At 49.9% G+C, this 21,127-nt stretch overlaps 1 protein-coding gene across 1 annotated transcript in view; it reads right to left on the reverse strand.

Annotated features, from left to right (window-relative positions):
• Positions 1–21,127, reverse strand: part of LOC142560517 (basement membrane-specific heparan sulfate proteoglycan core protein-like) — a 371,032-nt gene that overhangs the window by 120,483 nt on the left and 229,422 nt on the right. The window contains exons 8-9 of the mRNA XM_075672684.1: positions 5,243–5,517; positions 4,624–4,792 (exon numbers count right to left, since the gene is read on the reverse strand). Coding sequence (XP_075528799.1) covers positions 4,624–4,792; positions 5,243–5,517 — 444 coding nt within the window. The remainder of the gene's footprint in view (positions 1–4,623; positions 4,793–5,242; positions 5,518–21,127) is intronic.

Consider the following 21,127-nt stretch of genomic DNA (forward strand, 5'->3'; position numbering starts at 1 on the left):
GCGCTGAAGGTGGCTGATTAGCGAGAGGTAGTGCGTCGCTGACTTGTTCATGTATAGCCGTCAGAGTTCCGGGGACAAAGAGGACTCAGACGACTGGGTAGCAGGCAGCAGTGACAGTTGACGCGCGACTTCTTCGCGAACGAATTGCTTGATTTGGTCGAGGAACGAAGAGTGGGCGGGAGCAGCACTGAAACTGTCGACTAAAGCCGAAACCGTGTCGTCCGGCGCGGCAGCTCGGCACGTAGTAAGGCGTTGTTTGCGGAGCTCATCGTAGCTCTGGCACAGGGTAATGACCTCGTCAATCGTTTGAGGATTTTTCACCAAGAGCATTTGGAAGGTGTCATCCTCTATGCCCTACATTACATTCTTGATCTTTTCAGAGTCAGGCTTAGCGGGATTAATGCGCCCACAAAGTCAACTACGTCTTCAATGTAGCTGTTGAAGTTTTCACCCTTTTGCTGAGAGCGACCACGCAAGCGTTGTTCTGCGCGAAGCTTGCGCACAGCAGGGTAACTGAAGACTTCTTTGAGACAATGGGTAAATGCAGTCCAGGTTGAAAGGTTGGATTCATGATTCCGGAACCAGAGATTAGCGACTCCAGAAAGATAGAAGATGACGTTAGTCAGTTTAGCTGTGTCACCCCATTTGTTGTGCGCGCTCACGCGATCGTATGACGAGAGCCGATCCTCCAGGTCTTGGTCGTCGCTGCCGCGGAAGACTGGAGGATCTCGTTGGCGTAGAGCACCGGATCAGACGACAGGCGATGCCAGGGGAGGATCGGACTGCGCGGCGTCCTGAGGCATGTCAGAAACGGTAGGGAGCGTCAGGCTGCGGAGTTCCAGGTTTGTAAAGGGCCCAACACCTCCACCAAATGTCAAGAGGCGTAATGATTTTATTGATGAAACCCTCAGGTAGTATAGCACCGCAGCGAGAGGTCACACAGCTTAGGCAACACAGACACGAGGCATCCAACCACTCGTTGTCGTAGTCCTTTTCGAAGCAGTGCTTGCTGCTCGTTCTTCTCTAGTACAATATATATATATATATATATATATATATATATATATATATATATATATATATATATATATATATATATATATATATATATATATATATATATATATACCGATGATTCGACCTCACCTACCAGCACAAGTGCTGCATTCATTGTTCGAGCTATGCAGATTACAGTTAAATTCAAAGTGTCGCACATGACTGCATCTACGGCGACAGGACTTGCAGCCTTCCATGCTGCTGTGCATTACGTCATCGAAGAGCCGGCACAGAACTAGGTCATATTTTGTGACTCTAAGGCAGCTCTTCACAGTATCAAGTTTGCCTTACATCACAGAACATAAGAAATGATATCCGACATTAGGAAAATATGCAACACCGTGCTCTGGGGACAGGGCACAATATAATGTTTCAGTCGATTCCTGCTCACTGTGGTGTCGTCGGCAACGACTTTGCTGACAGGGCTGTCCCGTCTGCCCACGAAGACACCCAGACGCGTCCAAGAGATTTGGCGAGTACGGACGCTGGCAGGGAACTTCGTCTGCTTGCTCGCAAAAATCAAGCTTTCTGGTCTTCAAGTGCCTTCAATTACCGATTGCATAAGCTGGACTCTTTGCTACGACTACAACTGCCATCTAGCCTTTCCCGCGGCGAAACAACCTTGCAGTGCCGCTTGTGGGAGGGAGTGACGTTCCCGAACGCTTACTCCTTTCGTATGAGAATGGCCGAGAACCCGATGTGAGGTTCCTGTAGGAGCAAAGAAACAATCGAGCAACTATTGTGTATCTGTCCTCTCTACGATGTACATCACTTCTCTCTCCGGACGACTTTAAGCCGACTGGACTCTGAGTCCAATATATTCGGACCATGGCCAAATACGTCACTGGCACAAAAAGCGATTCGTGCACTAGTACAGTACTTGAAGCGCAGCGGTTTGAGAGACCGCTCAAAGTGCCCGTGTGCATCCTCCCACATGCACTCAGTGCTCACGCTTTCTATTTTCCCCTTTCTATTCCCCCTTTCACTTCGTTGCTGTAGGGTAGCAAACCAGACGCTCGTCTGGTTGATCTTCCTGCCTTCCGTCTTCTTGCTTTCTCTCTGTTCGACGACGTCAGAACTTAGTTTTCTCCCACTCGCACGCCGGCACGCGTTGCGGCACATAAATCGGCGCGCAGCGTAAAGCGGCTGACGCTGCGAACCACAAAAAATGCGTTGTGCAGACCAAGGCCAAAACAATATTACGGTCAGAGTGGGTCATTCGGCGACGTACAAGGGCGAATGAGATTACCTACTGAGAAACGCTCAGTTACTCGCATTTTTTTTACCACCATGGTTACGAGCGTCACTGATGCAGCCGTAAAATTTCACATCCTGCTGTTAAACCATAAATATGTGCAGTAGCTGACGTATAATTGCCGCAAATTAGAGCTAGGATCTGACGTTATAATGCTCGCGTGACTTCCTCGCCAGGTTCCTACAGGCTAATGGCAAACGGGAACTTTTTTTCCGGTTGCATCACTCAGTCCAAACTTATCCTGTTGGATGTTATATTGTCTGATATATTATACTGCATCACTGCAAATAACTTCGGTCGCTCTTGATGCCTCGAAGACCGCTTCGAACATGCCATAATACAACACTCAATTTCATATTTTACTCAACTCAATATTTGCTTTGCCATTCGCTCAAAGGGGGCCATTTAGGGGCTGGTCAGTCGGAGAAGTCAGTGATAAGCAATCTGGTGAGCACCGGAGGAAAAAGAATCGCCGTAGCATATTGAGCCCGTTGTCTATGTCGCGCGCTGTTCAATACAGCAATAAGTACGTGGCTAAAATATGCCAGGTCTAGGTTTCCTTCAATTTCTGACAAATCCTTCATTGACAGCATGGTATTCAGAGCAGTGATTAGAAGAAAAAAAGGTAGTAGCAATTCATTATTAAATTGAATGACATGAACAAGATATTACTGGCGGCTACTACGCTCGACTGAGCAGAGTATATGCACTCGGCTTTGTTGGCGTAGAAGGGTCCTTCTTGTCTAAAAAGGCGATGCATGACAGCTAGGACATTCGCCGTGGTGTCTTAGTGGCTAACGCTCCTGAGCCCGAGGGCGCGCGATCAAATGCCGGCCGCGGTGGCCGCATTTCGACTGTAGTGAAATAGAAGAACGCCGGTGGGCCGTGCATTGGAGAGGCGTTAAAGAACTCAAGTTGGTCAAAACTAATCCGGAGTCCTACGCTTCGGCGCGCCCCATAATCAAATCGTGGTTTTGGCACGTAAAACCACAGAATAAAAAAAAACGCTTGTTTCTTGCAGCTTTAGAAAATATTAATCTATAAGGGCCACCTTCCAGACATTGAAGGGGCTGGTGGAATCAATCACATCATTACGTAAATCAGGGCCGGTATAAGGTAAAGATTTTGTTCCAATGATTATCCTCTTCGTCTTTCATCAGTCGGTTGCCCATATGTAGCCAACGGGATCAGTCGGCCGTGAACGGTAGATGATAAGAAAGAAATTTAATCGAGCAAGAAGAATTGTTATATAATAGATACCCAGTCTGCGACTTACAGGGAAACTTGAGCTGGTCTGAAATAAATTTTAAGCATAAACGGTATACGTCGACATCGCGCGCGGATTAGATGAAATGAATCAATGCATCATTAAATGGACAGAGAACCGCTCAGAACATGAATCGAGATAACACTGCTGATGGAAAGATTGCCTATTGTATTGGTTAAAACGAGTCATTTTTTTCTCACTAATCCCTAAACGTAGATTTATATTTTAATTACGCACTAAAAGTCGCGAAAAATGACCTTTGACGCCACACGCGGCAAAAACAAGATGCATAAGAGGCCTACATGTGACCTTCTATTAGTGTACCTGGTTCCTGGTCTGTTTATTAGTACTGAAATGCGGTACACTTTTTCCTCTTTTAAGTTTTGCCTAATTTACAATGTGCCTGTAGTAAAAATGTGGCGCTGCCTTCCCCTTCGTTTTCGCGGCTTGGCTCGTCTATCGACAGAACAACGACGACGGGAGCCAGTGAGCCACGACGTAACCGTGCACTTCCCGAAAATCGCGGTAGAAATATAAGAAAGGTCTGTACAACAACGCAAATCACCAGCTTTTTATTTTCTAAAGTGGTTGAACCAGAAAGGTCAAAACGTAGGTGGTTAACCATAGTTGTACTCACTCCTGTGAAAGCAGAACGATGGGCGGCTTTCACAATTTGCGAGGCGGGCTGTCGGCATCGCTCTCACTTCTGAGCGTTGCTCGAGGAGGGGCTCTTTCTTTTTTTCAGGCTGCTCAGATCGAAAAATCCTGCTTACAAAATATCCACGCGCTTTTGGCAGTAACCGCTGCAGGTGTAAACACTACAGAGGGCGAGGCTTGCGCCCCCCCCCCCCCCGTTGCGCCATAAAAAAAAAAACTATAGGTTCGAAAATCGGTTGTCAGACCCTTTAACGTTCGCCAAGGACAAACTGCTACAGGTAACGCCAACTGCTACTCAAATAGTTGCAGCGTGACCGCGAAATCGAGAAAACACGTGATGGGGATACAAACATGCACGCCTCGGAGCAGACTTTCGGCGAATACGTGCCTTTGTCGAGCAGAGCTTCAGCCGGGGGCAGAGTGCAAGCGTTCAGACGGAATGGCCTGCTGCGTCCCTTGGAGTTGGCCGCGAACACGCGAGCCTCGAACTCGGTGCCCGGCCACAGCTGGCCGACTCGAAAGCGTGGTTCCGGACCGCTCACGTTCCGCACCAGCACCTGCAGGCATAGCAACGCGTACCACGTTTGAACGCACCCAAATGGCACTTATGCAAATAGTTAAACTTTTAAATATATTCTACTCTAAACATTTCGAATGCCAACGCATGTACTAGTGTGATTAATTCAGTTTATTTAATAAAGTTACGGCAATTCAATTCATTATTAACAAGAATTCTATTTTTACCGATATCCATTACCGCGAGTAGTGGGCTGTCAAATAAACTCTGCATCTTTGCTGCGGTATTTTAAAGAAATACTCCCACGAAACATCTAGTACATATTCTATAGTTTTTCGAAACGATGTATGTACACAGTACGAAAGCGCGGCCTCGCATACAGGGTTTCCTCTAGGCTTGTCGTGCTTCTTGCTTAGTTCCCGGGAGGCGATGCTCAACAAGCTAACCACAACGATTCGTGTTCGCAGGAACAAGATTGAGCTTGTGGTACCTGGTGCTGAGACGCGGAGACGCCTCTCTGCATCGACGAGCCTTCCGGCGGCCCGTAGACTTCGAGCACGTAGACGAGGTTCTCGGGGGGACGCGCCAGCAGCGAGGGCCTCTGTGCGGCGGCCACCAGCGAGGCGCCGCCTGCCGTGCCAGGCGACTGGCCGCCGCCGCCGGGCGCCGGCGCCGATGACGGCGAGCGCACTTCGCGGCACTCGACGGAAAAGCTTCGCTCGGTCAGGTTGGTGACGCTGCAGTTCTCCAAGGGCTCGGGAGGACCTGCGCAGTGTTTCGAAGCGCCAGGGACGCCACCTCTGGAGCACCATTACTGTGTACTACTTTGCGACTACGGAGTCGTACATAAAGCCCAGGCGGAGTGGGGTGCGACTTGTGTGAACAGTACAACGAGCGATTATACGCCACACATGAATCACGGTGTTGAAATGTCCGGTAAGCGTATAGTAGTTGTGCGACCATAACGAGCCGTGGGACCGACGTGCGGGTGTGACACAGTGACTTTCGTGTCAGTAAGATATAGCATTTATTTGAACAAGCCCGAATAATAATAATAATAATAATAATAATAATAATAATAATAATAATAATAATAATAATAAGAAGAAGAAGAAGAAGAAGAAGAAGAAGAAGAATAATACACATGCCGCTATTCTTAATTCAAGCGCACTGAAAATGGTCAAGGCTTTGATGCGTTTCCTACCCCTCACCATAACTTTGTAGCGTTGGTTAGCCCAGCACCATTGTGACAAGTTCACTATCACATTATTAAACAAAAACCATGGACTGTGCGACTTTTTAGCTTCTTCGTCAATTTTAGGGCCTGGTTCCTTTTCCGGGCCATCGACTTTCTAGAGTTTTGCTCACCGTATGTCGTCACAGTGACTCCCAGTCTGTCGAGCAACATTTGGTGCAGCACACTGTTCAGCTCATGCTCAAGAAGGCATGAAGCTATCTACACAGTCATGTGTAGAAAGCGCATAACTTTTGGCGGAGCCATGTCAAAGGTGAGGTATTAAAATAAATCGCAAACACTTTAGATACATGAGTAGACCAGGCATCAAGATTAAGCTTCGTGATCGAGTGTATAGAATGTGCATCATAGTAACACGCGGTACTTCTTGTTATTCAACTCACAGGAGAAAAAAATAATCAGAAGTGACGAGTAACGTCCCCTCTGTGAACGCCGGGTAAGAGGAATAACCACCTAAACTCGTAGCTATTGGACTGGTAACATCTAAGTTAGGCATTTGGTTGGAAATAAATGCTAATAATTTTTTAAACTTATCTAGATTATCTTAATTTTAAGGACTTACTTGCCATTCATTTCGCTGAACTTTGTAAAATATGTGGTTGTAAACCAATTCTTGAGAAGTGCACGTTTTTAGGAAGCTACAGGGAGCAACGTTCCCGAGAGATAAGCGAAACATTTCAGATATACGAACACGGTTACTCTTGTGTAAGCGAACCTTCCACATCTCTGCACGGCAGTGAACTAAGATATCTATTGAATGTGTATTGTATTGATTGAATAGCAAACAGCAGGACCATTATCAGTAAACACACAAATAAAAACAGGAATTGGAACATCTTACTGAGAAAAATGACGCAGACAATAATTCTACACGAAATTGCTCAATGCTAGCCAGCACCGAAGAACTTGATTTCTACTCCAAGAACAATAATTGTAAAATATTGGTAAATTGCTAACAATGGAAGATATGCACGTACCTCTCGCTGAAAGTGAAAAAAAGAGAAGAAAGACACAAGGGTGAATCTTTGTAACAGTAGTCCTAGGAAAAATGAATGAAGGAAAACGTTCTGCAAAGCATATTGCCACAGAAAAGCTACCTCCAGACTCCGACAAGACTATCTGTGTTATTGAAGAGGGTTTAATTATCCTAGGTTCTAAAGGTGCCTTGAATTGAAAAGCTTCTCTCGAACTGTCATGTCAAACCGTTGCGAAATTCGTAAAATATATATATATATATATATATATATATATATATATATATATATATATATATATTGACACGTGTACTTATCTTTATCGGGCGACCACGTTTCGCCGCCTGACAAATGTTATCGCACAGCGCGGGACGCGCCCGCATGTTCCGAAGTTTCTGGAAAGTTATCGATGCTTCTATCCGCTGTCTGTTGTCGCCGACCCTTGTGTTATCTGATTTCATCGCCTAAGGCGAATGGTGTAGAACTTTGTGGAAGGCACGCTGGTCCCAACGATTAGTCTGGAACATTCGACGACGGATGTATAAAAGCCGACGCGCTTGACCCGCAGATCAGATTTTCGACGATCGCCGACCGTGTTCGCCGCTATCGTTGTGCTATATGTGTAGCCTGTTTTGTGGGCACAGGTTCGCGCAATAAAAGTTAGTTTTGTCGTTCACAGTATTGCCACTGTGTTCTTCAACGTCACCACCACGTGACATCTGGTGGAGGTGCTTTACGTTCATGTACCGGACGCCCCCGACAAGCCGTAATCCAAGGCCGGACCGCAAAGACAACACCAACGTCATCCAAGAACACTGAGCAAGCCGCCGGCTACAGCAGCTGCCCCCGGAACACGGTCTTCTACCAGATACGACCAAGAAGACAGTCCAAGAAGATCGTCCAGAAACGACCAAGAAGACATCCCCAATGGCAGCCGCAGCGGCCCCAATAATCCTTCAGCAGCCCAGGGAACCACCGACATTCCGCGGTTCCACATTTGAGGACCCGGAAAGCTGGCTGGAAACGTATGAGAGGGTGGCTACGTTTAACAGCTGGGAAAGCGACGACAAGCTGCGACATGTCTATTTTGCATTGGAGGACGCCGCCAGGACGTGGTTGGAGAACCGAGAAGCCACCTTAACGACCTGGGACCTGTTCCGAAGCGCCTTCCTGCTGACATTCGCAAGCGTCGTACGCCGAGAACGAGCCCAAGCGCTATTATAAACCCGGGTGCAGCTACCTAATGAGACAACCGCGATCTTCACGGAGGAAATGAGCCGTCTATTCCGCCACGCCGACCCTGAAATGCCCGAGGAGAAGAAAGTCCGCCTACTCATGCGTGGTGTGAAGGAGGAACTTTTTGCCGGAATGGTACGATGCCCACCGAAGACCGTGGACGAGTTTCTTCGTGAGGCCACCAGCATCGAGAAGACACTCGAGATGCGAAACCGGCAATTCGACCGCCGCACCAACTCTACGAACTACGTCGGAGTTCAATCCCTGGCCTCCGACGACCTGCGTGAGGCTATCAGGGCAGTCGTGCGAGAGGAGCTTCAGAAGATCTTCCCGTCGTCGCAGCCTCAACTGGCCTCGATCGCTGACATCGTGAAAGATGAGGTTCAGCGGTCGCTTGGAGTTTCGGAGGTGCAACCTCAATTACCGACACCCCAGCCAGAAGCGATGACCTACGCCGCCGTCGCACGCCGTCAAGGTCCTCCTCCGCGACCGCGCCAGGGCCCTGTAACGACGCAATTCCGTCGACCACCGCCGCCCCCAGCACGCCCACCCGTCGCCCAGCGCAGCTACCCGAGGAAGACAGACGTTTGGCGCGCTTCTGACCACTGCCCGCTCTGCTACCACTGCGGAGAAGCGGGTCACGTCTACCGACGATGCCCATACCGGGAGATGGGACTGCGAGGTTTCGCCGCCAACGCTCCGCGCCCGCAGCAAGGTGAACGACCTCGCGATATCGCCGACTACCTCGCCGCTACTCAGTGGAGCTCTCAACGACCGTCGCGTTCGCCATCACCAGGCCGCTACCTGTCGCCGCAGCGTCGACCATACACTGGCCCAGCCCGGGGCCGGTCAGCGAGCCCATATCCGGAAAACTAAAAGCAGCAACCGATGGAGGTGCGGTTGCTGTTCGTCGAACTGACGAAGATCCTCCGCCGCCGACGACGGCGCCGAAGAAACTACCTCGACGACATAACGACACGACGCCGTCCCGACGAAGTCTGGAAGCAAAGAATACGACGACGAAAGACAACCTGACGACGCGATGTTCCAGCTTCAGTTCAACACGATGCAGTCGTGATCCGACGCCAAGACCTAACTGCAACACCAGACAAAGAACCACCGACCTCGACGTGCTTCTCCACGGCCACGCAGTCACCGCCTTAGTCGACACAGGAGCCGATTACTCCGTCATGAGTGGACCCATCGCCGCCCAGTTGAGGAAAGTTAAGACTGCATGGGAAGGCCCTCAAATTCAGACCCCTGGAGGACACATCATTACGCCGACTGGGATCTGCACAGCAAGAATTACCGTTCATGACCGGACTTACCCTGCCACCTTCGTTATCCTCCAACAGTGTTCACGAGACGTCATTCTCGGCATGGACTTCCTGAATCAACATGGCGCAGTCATCGACCTGAAGTCGAAATCGATAACGCTGTCGCAAGATCAAGCGATACCGCCGGAGAGCTGTCGTAGTCACCACGCCTTGAGTGTGCTCGAAGATCAAGTGAGCATCCCGCCGCGCTCCAGCATTATTATTTCCGTCGGCACCGAAACACCCGCTGACTGTTGCGTTTCGCCTGCGACACGTGGTTTTGCCGGCGCGACGGCGGCGGGGCGGCGGACATTTTGGCCCGATCGTCGTCACCGCAACACTCATCGCCAGGTGTTTCCAGGCGCGTCTGCGGCGATGCGACCGCCTAGGGATTTCGTTCCAGTCATTGTGCCCGAAACAGGCGATGCCAAAGCAGGGATCTCCTTCCAGTTATTGGGCCCGAAACAGGCGATGCCAAAGCAGGGATCTCGTTCCAGTCATTGTGCCCGAAACAGGCGATGCCAAAGCAGGGACCATCTTCTCGTTACAGTCATTGTGTCCGACCGGCAGCGCCACGACAGTGTGCTGCGCAGCGCCACGACAGTGTGCTGCGCAGCGCCACGACCAGGTGCTACGAGATCGTGCGCAGCGCCACGACATGGTGCTACGGCATCGCTACGACAGTGTGCGTCACCATTAGCCCATTGTACATTCACGTGCTCGTCTTTTGAGGGGTTCCTTCTTGCCCTCAACTGCGAGAGTATAAAAACAGCTGCCCCCGGACGCCAGAAGAGGGCTCCGATTTCTTCTGTTGAGTGAAGTGCTCTCCCGTCTCTCTACTACGGTCAAACCTGACCGCCAACTCTTTGCGATGTTAAAATAAACAAGTTGTTTCGTTGTTACCAGTCGACTCATGCTTTGCCGGGACCTTCAGATGCTTGCAGTTGTACCCCAGGCCGCCAGGCCAACGCTACCCTTGGGGCTTGCGACCCAGGTACAACCACGGGCGTCAGCGCCGAGTTCCCAACAGATCGTACCAGCAGTCGGATCCCAAACATCTGGTTGCCAGCGGTGAGATCGCCTACGACTTCAAACAACTGTCTGCCAGCGGCGAGATCACGACAACGGAGGCCAGCAGCAAAGAGATGCAGTTGACAGTATGCTGAGCAGCTCAACGACGATCCGGGAGCAGTGCAACGAGCCCTGTGTGACGACTGGTTGCCTGCAGCGGAACGACTGCGCGGAATTCCTGCCTGCGAGGTTTGGTGAGTGCGGGACTTTCTTCTTCTGAGCGTTGCCAGGCTTTTTGTTAGTGTCAGAAACAGAGCTGGTAATTGTGGTTGTCGTTGCTGCCGGGTTAGTTTGCGGCAAGACAATAGTAAGCAGTAGAGAAAGCAGCATTCAGAGCAGCCATGGATTTGAAGTCGTTGCGCAAACCGAAATTGTTGGAGCTTGCAAGAGAGTTGGGTCTGGATGTCTCAGACAAACTCAGAAAACCAGAACTGATAAAGGCTATTCTTGAGTTAGAGGCTGAGGATGACGAGCTGTCGGAATGCCTTGAGACTATTGAAGAGAGGGAGACTGCAAAAAGAGAAGAGCGCGAACGTAAAGAACAGAAAGAGCGAGAGCAACAAGAGAAAAAAGAAGAGCGTGACCGTCAACACGCTTTGGAAATGAAGCGTCTCGAGATAGAGATGGAACGCGCTCGTAATGGAAGTCAGGCACACGGTGCAGGAGAACGCGTATTGTTCAAAATGACTGACCTGATGCGGCCGTTTAAGCTTGGAGAGGACATTGGTTTGTTCCTGGTTAACTTTGAGCGAACGTGCGAGAAGCAGGGGTTCTCTCGGGAAACGTGGCCACAGCGCTTGCTCACTTTGTTACCCGGCGAGGCGGCCGACGTAGTCGCTCGCTTGGATAGAGAGGAAGCAGAGGATTTCGACAAAGTAAAATCGAGTCTGCTAAAAAAGTACCGGCTGTCTGCGGAAGCGTTCCGTCGGAAGTTTCGGGAAAATGAGAAAGGCAAAAGTGAGTCATATACAGAGTTTGCGTATAGGCTTATGTCGAACATGCAGGAGTGGCTCAAAGAAGAGAAAGCGTTTGGTGACCACGATAAAGTTCTGCAGTGTTTCGGGCTAGAACAGTTTTATAGTCGGTTACCGGAGAACGTGCGATACTGGGTCTTGGATAGGCCAGACGTGAGTACGGTGGCTAGAGCCGCTGAGCTAGCCGAGGAGTTTGTGACGCGTCGAGCTCGCGGAGCTAAGGACGGTCAAAAGGGTGAATTTGGCTCCAAGTCTGAGAGGCCAAGGTTCACGCCCATGAGATTTAAGGGGGACACGCGTAGTGAGGATGCGAGTGAAAGCAATCCGACCAAACGTAAAGAGACGGCAGCCGAAGCCGAACGCAGAAAGCGGTTCGAGATGAGGCGAGCGCGCTTGTGTTATACGTGCCAGAAGCCGGGTCACTTTTCGGCGCAGTGTCCGGAAACAACACCAAAAGTTGTGTTTTTTTCAATAGGCAGCACTGACGAGAACATGAAGCTTCTTGAGCCTTACATGCGAGACCTCCTCGTAAACGGGAAAGAGTGCCGAGTGCTTCGCGATTCCGCAGCTACGATGGATGTAGTTCACCCGTCTTACGTAGAACCCCATATGTTCACGGGCGAGTGCGCGTGGATCAAGCAAGCCGTGGAAGCTCATAGCGTGTGTCTGCCGGTAGCAAAAGTGCTTATTGAAGGACCTTTCGGAGCGCTTGAGACGGAGGCGGCAGTGTCATCTATGCTGCCACCCCAGTACCCGTACCTATTTTCAAACAGGTCCGATCACCTCCTGCGCGAGAAGGGGCTTTTGTTTGGTGAAGCTAGTGTTCAGGCCTTAACCAGATCGAAGGTTCGGGAGCTCGCTGCAAAGGCGGTAGTTGCGGGGCCGACGTTATCAAACAACGAAAAAGGGTCAGAGGCGCAGCAAGCTGATATGCCGAGCACGCCCGAACTGAATAAACTAGAGTCTGTAACGTTAAAGGCGCCAGATACTGGAGAGGAAACGCCCGACGCGGGAAAGTTAGAAGAGCTATCTACTGATTTGCTCATCGCGCCTACGTCAGACGGACTTGATAGGTTGCTAAAAGTCAGCCGGACGGCTTTGATAGCCGAGCAAAAAAAGGATGGCAGCCTGGAAAACGTGCGCTGCAATGTCAAAGAAGGTATCGCCAGGAAAACTGCGCGTTTTGTGGAAAGAGGTGGAGTCCTGTACCGGAAGTATCTAGACCGCCGAGGAGTGGAGTTCGATCAGCTGGTCGTGCCTCAATGCTATCGTCAGGATCTGTTGCGCTTGTCACATGGGGGTTCGTGGTCCGGACACCTAGGAGTTAAGAAAACTAAGGACCGTCTCTTGCAAGAGTACTATTGGCCAGGGTGTTTTCGGGACGCAGACCATTTCGTGAGGACATGTGACACTTGTCAGCGGGTGGGCAAACCAGGGGACAAATCGAGGGCGCCGTTGAAATTGGTACCTATCATTACGGAGCCTTTTAGACGGCTCGTTATTGATACAGTGGGACCTCTGCCGGTAACAGCCACGGGGTACAGACACATTTTGACTGTGATCTGCCCAGCGACAAAGTTCCCTGAAGCAGTGCCGCTTAAAGAACTCAGCTCAGTTGAGATAGTTAATGCACTACTGTCCATATTTGCGCGAGTTGGTTTTCCTGCAGAAATTCAATCAGATCAGGGCACAGTGTTTACTAGCGCTTTGACGACAACTTTTCTCGAAAGGTGTGGGGTAAAGCTGCTACACAGCTCAGTGTACCACCCACAGTCGAATTCCGTTGAGAAGCTCCACTCCGTCATGAAGCGCGTGTTGAGAGCCTTGTGTTTTGAACATCAAACTGACTGGGAGCTGTGTCTGCCTGGGGTGATGTTTGCTTTAAGGACCGCGCCGCATGCGGCTACGGGGTTTTCGCCAGCTGAACTGGTGTACGGTCGCTCGCTTCGATCTCCGCTTCGCATGCTTCGAGAATCATGGGAAGGTAGGGGCGACGACCCAGTCGTGGTGGAGTACGTGCTTAAGCTCCTCGAACGCTTAAGAAGGGCACAGGAGTTGTCAGGTGAAGCAATGACAAAGGCCCAGCAGAGGGCCAAGGTTTATTATGATCGGACAGCCAGGGCCCGTCGTTTTGAGGTTGGCGATGAGGTCATGATATTGCGCACATCGCTAAACAACAAACTAGACGTGCAGTGGGAGGGCCCAGCGCGAATTGTTCAGAAACTGTCGGACGCTAACTACGTGGTAAGTCTGCCAGGAAAGCGGAAAGCACAGCAAGTTTACCTCTGTAATCTGCTCAAACCTTATAGACAAAGGGAAGCAGTGGTGTGCATGATGGTAAACGTTCCTGAAGAGCTTCCGGTCGAGCTTCCAGGACTAGGCTCAGTGACGAACAGGGAAGACACCGGTCAAGTCATTAGTGACCTTATCAGTAAAGCACCGCTGTCGCCTGAGCAGAAAACCGAACTACACCAGCTATTACAAGAGTTTCAAGGTCTGTTCTCTGAGAGGCCTGGTAGGACTTCTGTACTTACTCATGATATAGAACTTACCTCCACAGAGCCAGTACGATCCAAGGCGTATCGGGTGTCACCCCGCCAGAGCGATATTATGGAGGCTGAGGTAAAGAAAATGCTACAGCTCGGTGTTATTGAGGCAGGTGAGAGTGATTATACCTCCCCTTTGATTTTAGTTGAGGTACCGGGCAAGGAACCTCGTCCTTGCGTCGACTACCGCAGGCTTAATTCCATCACTAAGGATCAAATTTATCCGATCCCTAACATCGAGGAGCGCCTTGAGAAAGTTAGTAGCGCTCAGTTTATTTCCACCCTAGATCTTGTCAGGGGTTATTGGCAGGTTCCACTTACAGAAGAGGCTAGTAGGTATGCGGCGTTCATTTCACCAATGGGAACATTCCGTCCTAAAGTGTTGAGTTTTGGTTTGAAGAACGCGCCATACTGTTTTTCAAGCCTCATGGATAAAGTGTTGCGGGGACAGCAAGAATTCGCTTTACCGTATCTAGACGACGTAGCGATATTCTCCGCATCCTGGTCTGAGCATATGACACACTTGCGGGCAGTGCTAACCCGCCTGCGCGAAGCAGGCTTGACAGTAAAGGCTCCTAAGTGCCAGTTAGCACAGGCCGAGGTTGTCTACCTCGGTCACGTGATTGGTCAGGGTCGTCGCCGCCCCTCTGAAATAAAAGTGGCCGCTGTGCGAGACTTTCCGCAACCGCGCACAAAGACCGATATTCGGTCGTTCTTAGGTGTCGCCGGCTACTATCAGAGGTACATCCCTAGGTACTCTGATATCGCGGCTCCCCTGACGGATGCTCTAAGAAAGACAGAGCCTCAAACAGTCGTCTGGGACGAGACAAAGGAAAGAGCTTTTAGCGCCCTAAAGAGTGCCCTAACAAGCCAGCCTGTGCTACGATCGCCAGACTATACAAAAGGGTTCATTGTTCAGTGCGATGCTAGTGAGCGAGGCATGGGCGTTGTACTGTGCCAACGGGAAAATGGAGAAGTAGAACACCCCGTCCTGTATGCTAGTCGTAAGCTGACCAGTCGTGAGCAGGCGTATAGCGCCACCGAGAAAGAGTGTGCATGTCTCGTGTGGGCCGTTCAGAAATTGTCATGCTATCTAGCCGGCTCGAGGTTTATCATTGAGACAGATCACTGCCCTCTCCAATGGCTGCAGACCATCTCTCCCAAAAATGGCCGCCTCCTGCGCTGGAGCCTCGCTTTACAACAATATTCCTTTGAGGTGCGTTACAAAAAGGGGAGTCTCAACGGTAACGCCGATGGCTTAAGTCGAAGCCCCTAACGTAGGAATCAGCCTCAAAATTGTTTGTTACTGATGTTTTTCTTCCTGAGGCAGGATTTTTTTTAACATATTGCTTTTGTTTAGTGTTTCAAAGTGATGATATGCTTTCTAGTGCAATTTTTCAATTTGTGGACGCGTTCTGAGTGATGCTAGACTACTGTAAGGAACTAGGCAGTGGTATAAAAAGGGGAAAGAGCCTGGCAGGGCTTAGTGAGGGTTGTGCCGTGCTTGCTGACTGAGCGGTTGAGTTTTCAGCGTAGTTCTAACGCTTGCCGGGAACGAGAACAAAAATGTGAACTCTCCCGAAGTCACTTTGCAGTGTCCCGTGCGAACCTGAACGAGAGAACGAGGCCTTCTCTGTGCGCTGCGCTCAAGAAACGTCAAGGGACGCCCGACTTCGGTTATGAGCATCATCGAGCGACATCCCTCCGGACAGCGGATGCAGTCCCCTGTCCATCGGGATCTCCTTTCCCCGGCGGGGCGGTCTGTTGCGTTTCGCCTGCGACACGTGGTTTTGCCGGCGCGACGGCGGCGGGGCGGCGGACATTTTGGCCCGATCGTCGTCACCGCAACACTCATCGCCAGGTGTTTCCAGGCGCGTCTGCGGCGATGCGACCGCCTAGGGATTTCGTTCCAGTCATTGTGCCCGAAACAGGCGATGCCAAAGCAGGGATCTCCTTCCAGTTATTGGGCCCGAAACAGGCGATGCCAAAGCAGGGATCTCGTTCCAGTCATTGTGCCCGAAACAGGCGATGCCAAAGCAGGGACCATCTTCTCGTTACAGTCATTGTGTCCGACCGGCAGCGCCACGACAGTGTGCTGCGCAGCGCCACGACAGTGTGCTGCGCAGCGCCACGACCAGGTGCTACGAGATCGTGCGCAGCGCCACGACATGGTGCTACGGCATCGCTACGACAGTGTGCGTCACCATTAGCCCATTGTACATTCACGTGCTCGTCTTTTGAGGGGTTCCTTCTTGCCCTCAACTGCGAGAGTATAAAAACAGCTGCCCCCGGACGCCAGAAGAGGGCTCCGATTTCTTCTGTTGAGTGAAGTGCTCTCCCGTCTCTCTACTACGGTCAAACCTGACCGCCAACTCTTTGCGATGTTAAAATAAACAAGTTGTTTCGTTGTTACCAGTCGACTCATGCTTTGCCGGGACCTTCAGATGCTTGCAGTTGTACCCCAGGCCGCCAGGCCAACGCTACCCTTGGGGCTTGCGACCCAGGTACAACCACGGGCGTCAGCGCCGAGTTCCCAACAGATCGTACCAGCAGTCCGATCCAAACATGACGTAGAAGGTGTCATCGAGGGCGACCAACATCTACTGCTCGACCGTGAAATTTGCGTCGCAAGAGGGATCGCTCGACTCCACGGAGGGCAAGTGGAAGTTATGCTAATCAACTTCAGCCAAGAGTTCAAGCACATCAACAAGGGCACGACAATCGCATACATCGAGGAAATTGTGGAAACCAGCAATGCCTTCGTCCTCTCGGATTCTGCCGCATCTACCCCGATGAGCATAGTCCCCGAACTAGACTTCGACGTGAATCGAAGTCTTCCTATGAGTAAGCAGCAACAGATCAGAAGTCTTCTCCGACGATACAAAGACTGCTTTTCGACGTCATCGAGGATTTGACAAACACCAGTTGCAAAGCATCGCATAATAACCGAAGAGTTCGCATAATCCGAAGTTTCTGGAAAGTTATCGATGCTTCTATCCGCTGTCTGTTGTCGCCGAACCTTGTGTTATCTGATTTCATCGCCTAAGGCGAATGGTGTAGAACTTTGTGGAAGGCACGCGGGTCCCAACGATTAGTCTGGAACATTCGACTACTGCTGTATAAAAGCCGACGCGCTTGACCCGCCGATCAGATTTTCGACAATCGTGGACCGCGTTCACCGCTATCGTTGTGCTATATGTGTAGCCTGTTTTGTGGGCACAGGTTCGCCCAAAAAAAGTTAGTTTTGTCGTTCACAGTATTGCCACTGTCTTCGTCAACGTCACCAACACGTGACAATATATATATATATATATATATATATAATGTGTGTGTGTGTGTGTGTGTGTGTGTGTGTGCGTGCGCGCGCGTGTGTTTACAGATTTGTGTTTGTTGGCTTCTTATGAGAGGATTAATAAATATCGGGCCCGATTTGTATTAATCACGTCATAAGAAGCCAACAAACAAATCTTTAAACACACACAGATATATATACACAGGTAGTCCCACATAGCTTGAGCCAAAGTTTTAAAAATGAAAGGTACTCCGGATGCGAGTTGAACTGAATGCATAACGTCAGCCCTGGCCTAGAGTTACTCAGGCTATTGTTTTATTATCCCTTTAATTGATGGATTAGTTATGTTTAATTAATCAACGTTTTAAGTATTGGCTGCAGACCCCAAGTGCGATACGCAAAGTTGTAGAGCACCTTGAGAAACCTCTGAATAAATTGTTTCCGACACTATATATCTCACGTGGTTCTTTTTTCCGCGTTCCAAAGAAAGCCCGCGAAATATGCAAAATATACCACGTGACGGGGCACTTGCGTACTCTTATTGTGCTGCTCTCAAGCTTGCGATGGATGAACAAGTTCGGCTGCAGCGAGAATGGCCTGCGACAGGGCGTTATACCTGGTGTAGGTATCTGGGCAACGGCTCTTATCGCATGACGGTGCAAATGCATGCTGCTGGCCGAGCGTTGCCGACCTTGTTCATCCATCGCGCACGCTTGAGAGCAGCACAATAACAGTGCGCAAGCTCATCGTCACGTGGTATGTTTTCATATTTCGCGGGCTTCCTTTGGAACGCGGAAAAAAGGATCAGGTCAGATATATCGTGTCGGAAGCAATTTATTGAGGGGTTTCTAAAGGTGCTCTACAACTTTGCGTATCACACTTGGGGTCTGCAGCCAGTACTTAAAAAGTTCAATAAATGAACATAACTAATCCATTATTTAAGGGGATAATTAAAAGTAGCCTGAGTAACTCTAGGCCAGTGCCAACGTTATACATCCGGTTCAACTCGCGTCCGGAGTGCCTTTCATTTTTAAACCTTTGGCTCAAGTTATGTGGGACAATCTGTATAGAGGCAGCTGCTATACCTCGACGCTTTATTCAGCAGGGCCGCTCGATGACGAGAATGACGCTGGCGATGACGATAAATATTACATGTAGATGCAGAAGATGAAGGCTGAATATATAATGCTCACAGTATGTCCCCCGTCCGCGGAAGCGGCTAACCTGGCCGCTGGTTATGGCGGTGAAGGGTGTATGAAAGTCCTTAAACGCGAAACATGCACACTCTTTGTGGAACGCAAGCGGCCGTCGAAAGGCATGATAAGGAAAGTGCGCGATAGTTCACTGGTGAAGTTTGTTCCCGAACAGTGTAGGGCTCGATAAATCAGGCTTGAAACTTTTCGCGTAATCTACGAGCTCGAACTGAGGTCCACAGCAACGCTTCATCTCCAGGGCGGAAGGAAACGACACGGTGGGATGCATCATAGCGAATTTTTCGGTCGTATTGCCTTGCGTCGATGTTGAGGCGGGCGCGGTGGCGACACCGGGCAACGCGCGAGATGAACTGCTCACATACCAATGTCGACGAGATCACCGGGACACCAAAGAAAGATACGTCGAGGAGGATGGTTGGTTGACGGCCGTACACGAGGAAAAATGACGAGTACACCGTAGAGCGTTGCACGGCGGTGTTGTATGCGAAAGTGACGAATGGCAGAATGACATCCCAATTCATGTGGTGAGCATTGATGTACATTGATATCATGTCGGACAGCGTGCGATGAAAGCGCTCTGTGAGGCCATTAGTTTGAGAGTGGTAACTGGAAGTCGTCTTATGGTGTTAGACGTGCGGAAGTACATCGTCGAGGAGCCTCGGCAGATAGGTCTTGCCGCGGTCACTCAAAAGGACACGTGGGGCTCCGTGACGTAAAAAGATGGCTTCCAACAAAAAGGCCGCCACGTCCGCTGCGTACCGTGAAGATAGTGCGGCTGTTTCAGCATACCGTACCAAGTGGTCTACAGACATGTGACTGTCCATCAATTACCGCCAGCTGATATGGCTAGCGGTCCATACAGGCCTATACCAACGACTGCAAAAGAAGCTTCAGGACGCGGCACAGGTTGGAGCAGTCCAGCCAGAGGTGAGGTCAGTCATTTGCGGAGTTGGCAGCACGCGCAGAAAGCCACGTATTTTCCTACGCTTGTTGCAAGTCCAGGCCAAGAGAAGCGGCTGCGGGTGCGCTCATAGGTTTTATGGTAACCAGAGTGACCGGCGTGAAAGGTCTTTAGTATCTGGGCCCAAAATGACAGGGGAACGACAAGAGCCCAACGGCGTCCCTCGGGATGAAACATGTATAAGTATAGCATCGAATTTTCGATCTTGAAGTTCTTCAACTGCCGACGTAGCCGAGTGTAGCTGGTCAAGATGATGATATCTTGCTGTGATGCGATAAGGCTTCTTGAGATGTGTGACATCAAGCAGAAGTTTTTACTACTTTTTGCTCATGTCTAAAGTATATAGTTTTGGCGGTTTTATGAATAAAGATTTGTTGAAATCAGCGCCTGTGTTGTGTCCTATCTTCTGTACTAGTTTTTTGAGCTGTGCAGACATGTAGATATTGAATCACTAACTCGCCCAAGCTTCCACTTTACCCTCCTACTTCACAATGTAGTCAGTCACATTAGTAGCCTGCTAGCGTGCATCCTATTAAGTACTTCCTGCTTGATTTTAATCGGGGTCATTGGAGTCATACGTGACTTATCTAAAGCAGCGTAAGCGTAGTTTCACATGCATTGGAAGCTTTATAATATATTGAAAATCAATTGCTTCAGTGAAGGTGACAAGAAAACAGGAAACAAAAACGCCCTGTGAATAAAGGCTTTGCTAAAGCTAACAAAAAGCTCGTTTTCGCTGTCTGATTTTTCACCGTTAACAGCAGAGCATAAAGTCTAGTCTGGTTGCGCTATTTCTGTTTGAAAGGAATTCCGTCTCGAACTATACAAAAGGAATGCGCGGTAAATGAAATCCTCGGCAAGCTAGCAGAGAGAAAAAGAAAATACGGTTTTGTTGTCATCAGGTTCATTTGTAAGACGAACATCTCTTGGCATAAACTTGCTTCGCTGTTTGTTCGGACATTTTTGTTTGTGTAGCACTGATCGCGTAGGTAGGGTATAGTGGAGAGGAGCGGAGAAGTAACTTGAGTTTCATTGTAACCTGATCAAAGCCCCGACGCGTCTGCGAGTTTGGATGAATTAGTGTAGGCGAACAGTTTCCCTTGAGATTAAGAGTTTTGTTGGTTTGTTTATTTTTCTGTTCCGCCTGCGAGCGAACATATGCGCGCTGCGTAAGCACTGCGCAGCGTTACTGCGAGCCAAGAACGTCTCTTCATTTCTTTTCTTTTTTTTTTTTACCACGGAGCCAGTCCGCCTTCCGCATGTCTCCCCTACGATCCAGTCAATAAATGAGCGGCGCTGGTGCGGGAACAGGGGCAGCGCCCTTTCAAGGTTGCTTTCTGCACCCAGCGCCCGGTATTTTCTTAAACTGTCGATAGAACAAGACATTCCTAACGAAGTTCGTTAACGATGTCTTCTTTAACTAATTAGTGCCACGCAGACAAAACAACGCAAATAAACGCGGCCGAGCCAGCATTCTTTCTCGGGCTCTGCTGCAGAGGGACGGGGAAGAAAAGGAAGTCCTCCGAGGACAGGGGA

The sequence above is a fragment of the Dermacentor variabilis genome, chromosome 1 (assembly GCF_050947875.1).
Source record: "Dermacentor variabilis isolate Ectoservices chromosome 1, ASM5094787v1, whole genome shotgun sequence".
In the NCBI taxonomy this organism is placed as follows: Eukaryota; Metazoa; Arthropoda; class Arachnida; order Ixodida; family Ixodidae; genus Dermacentor; species Dermacentor variabilis.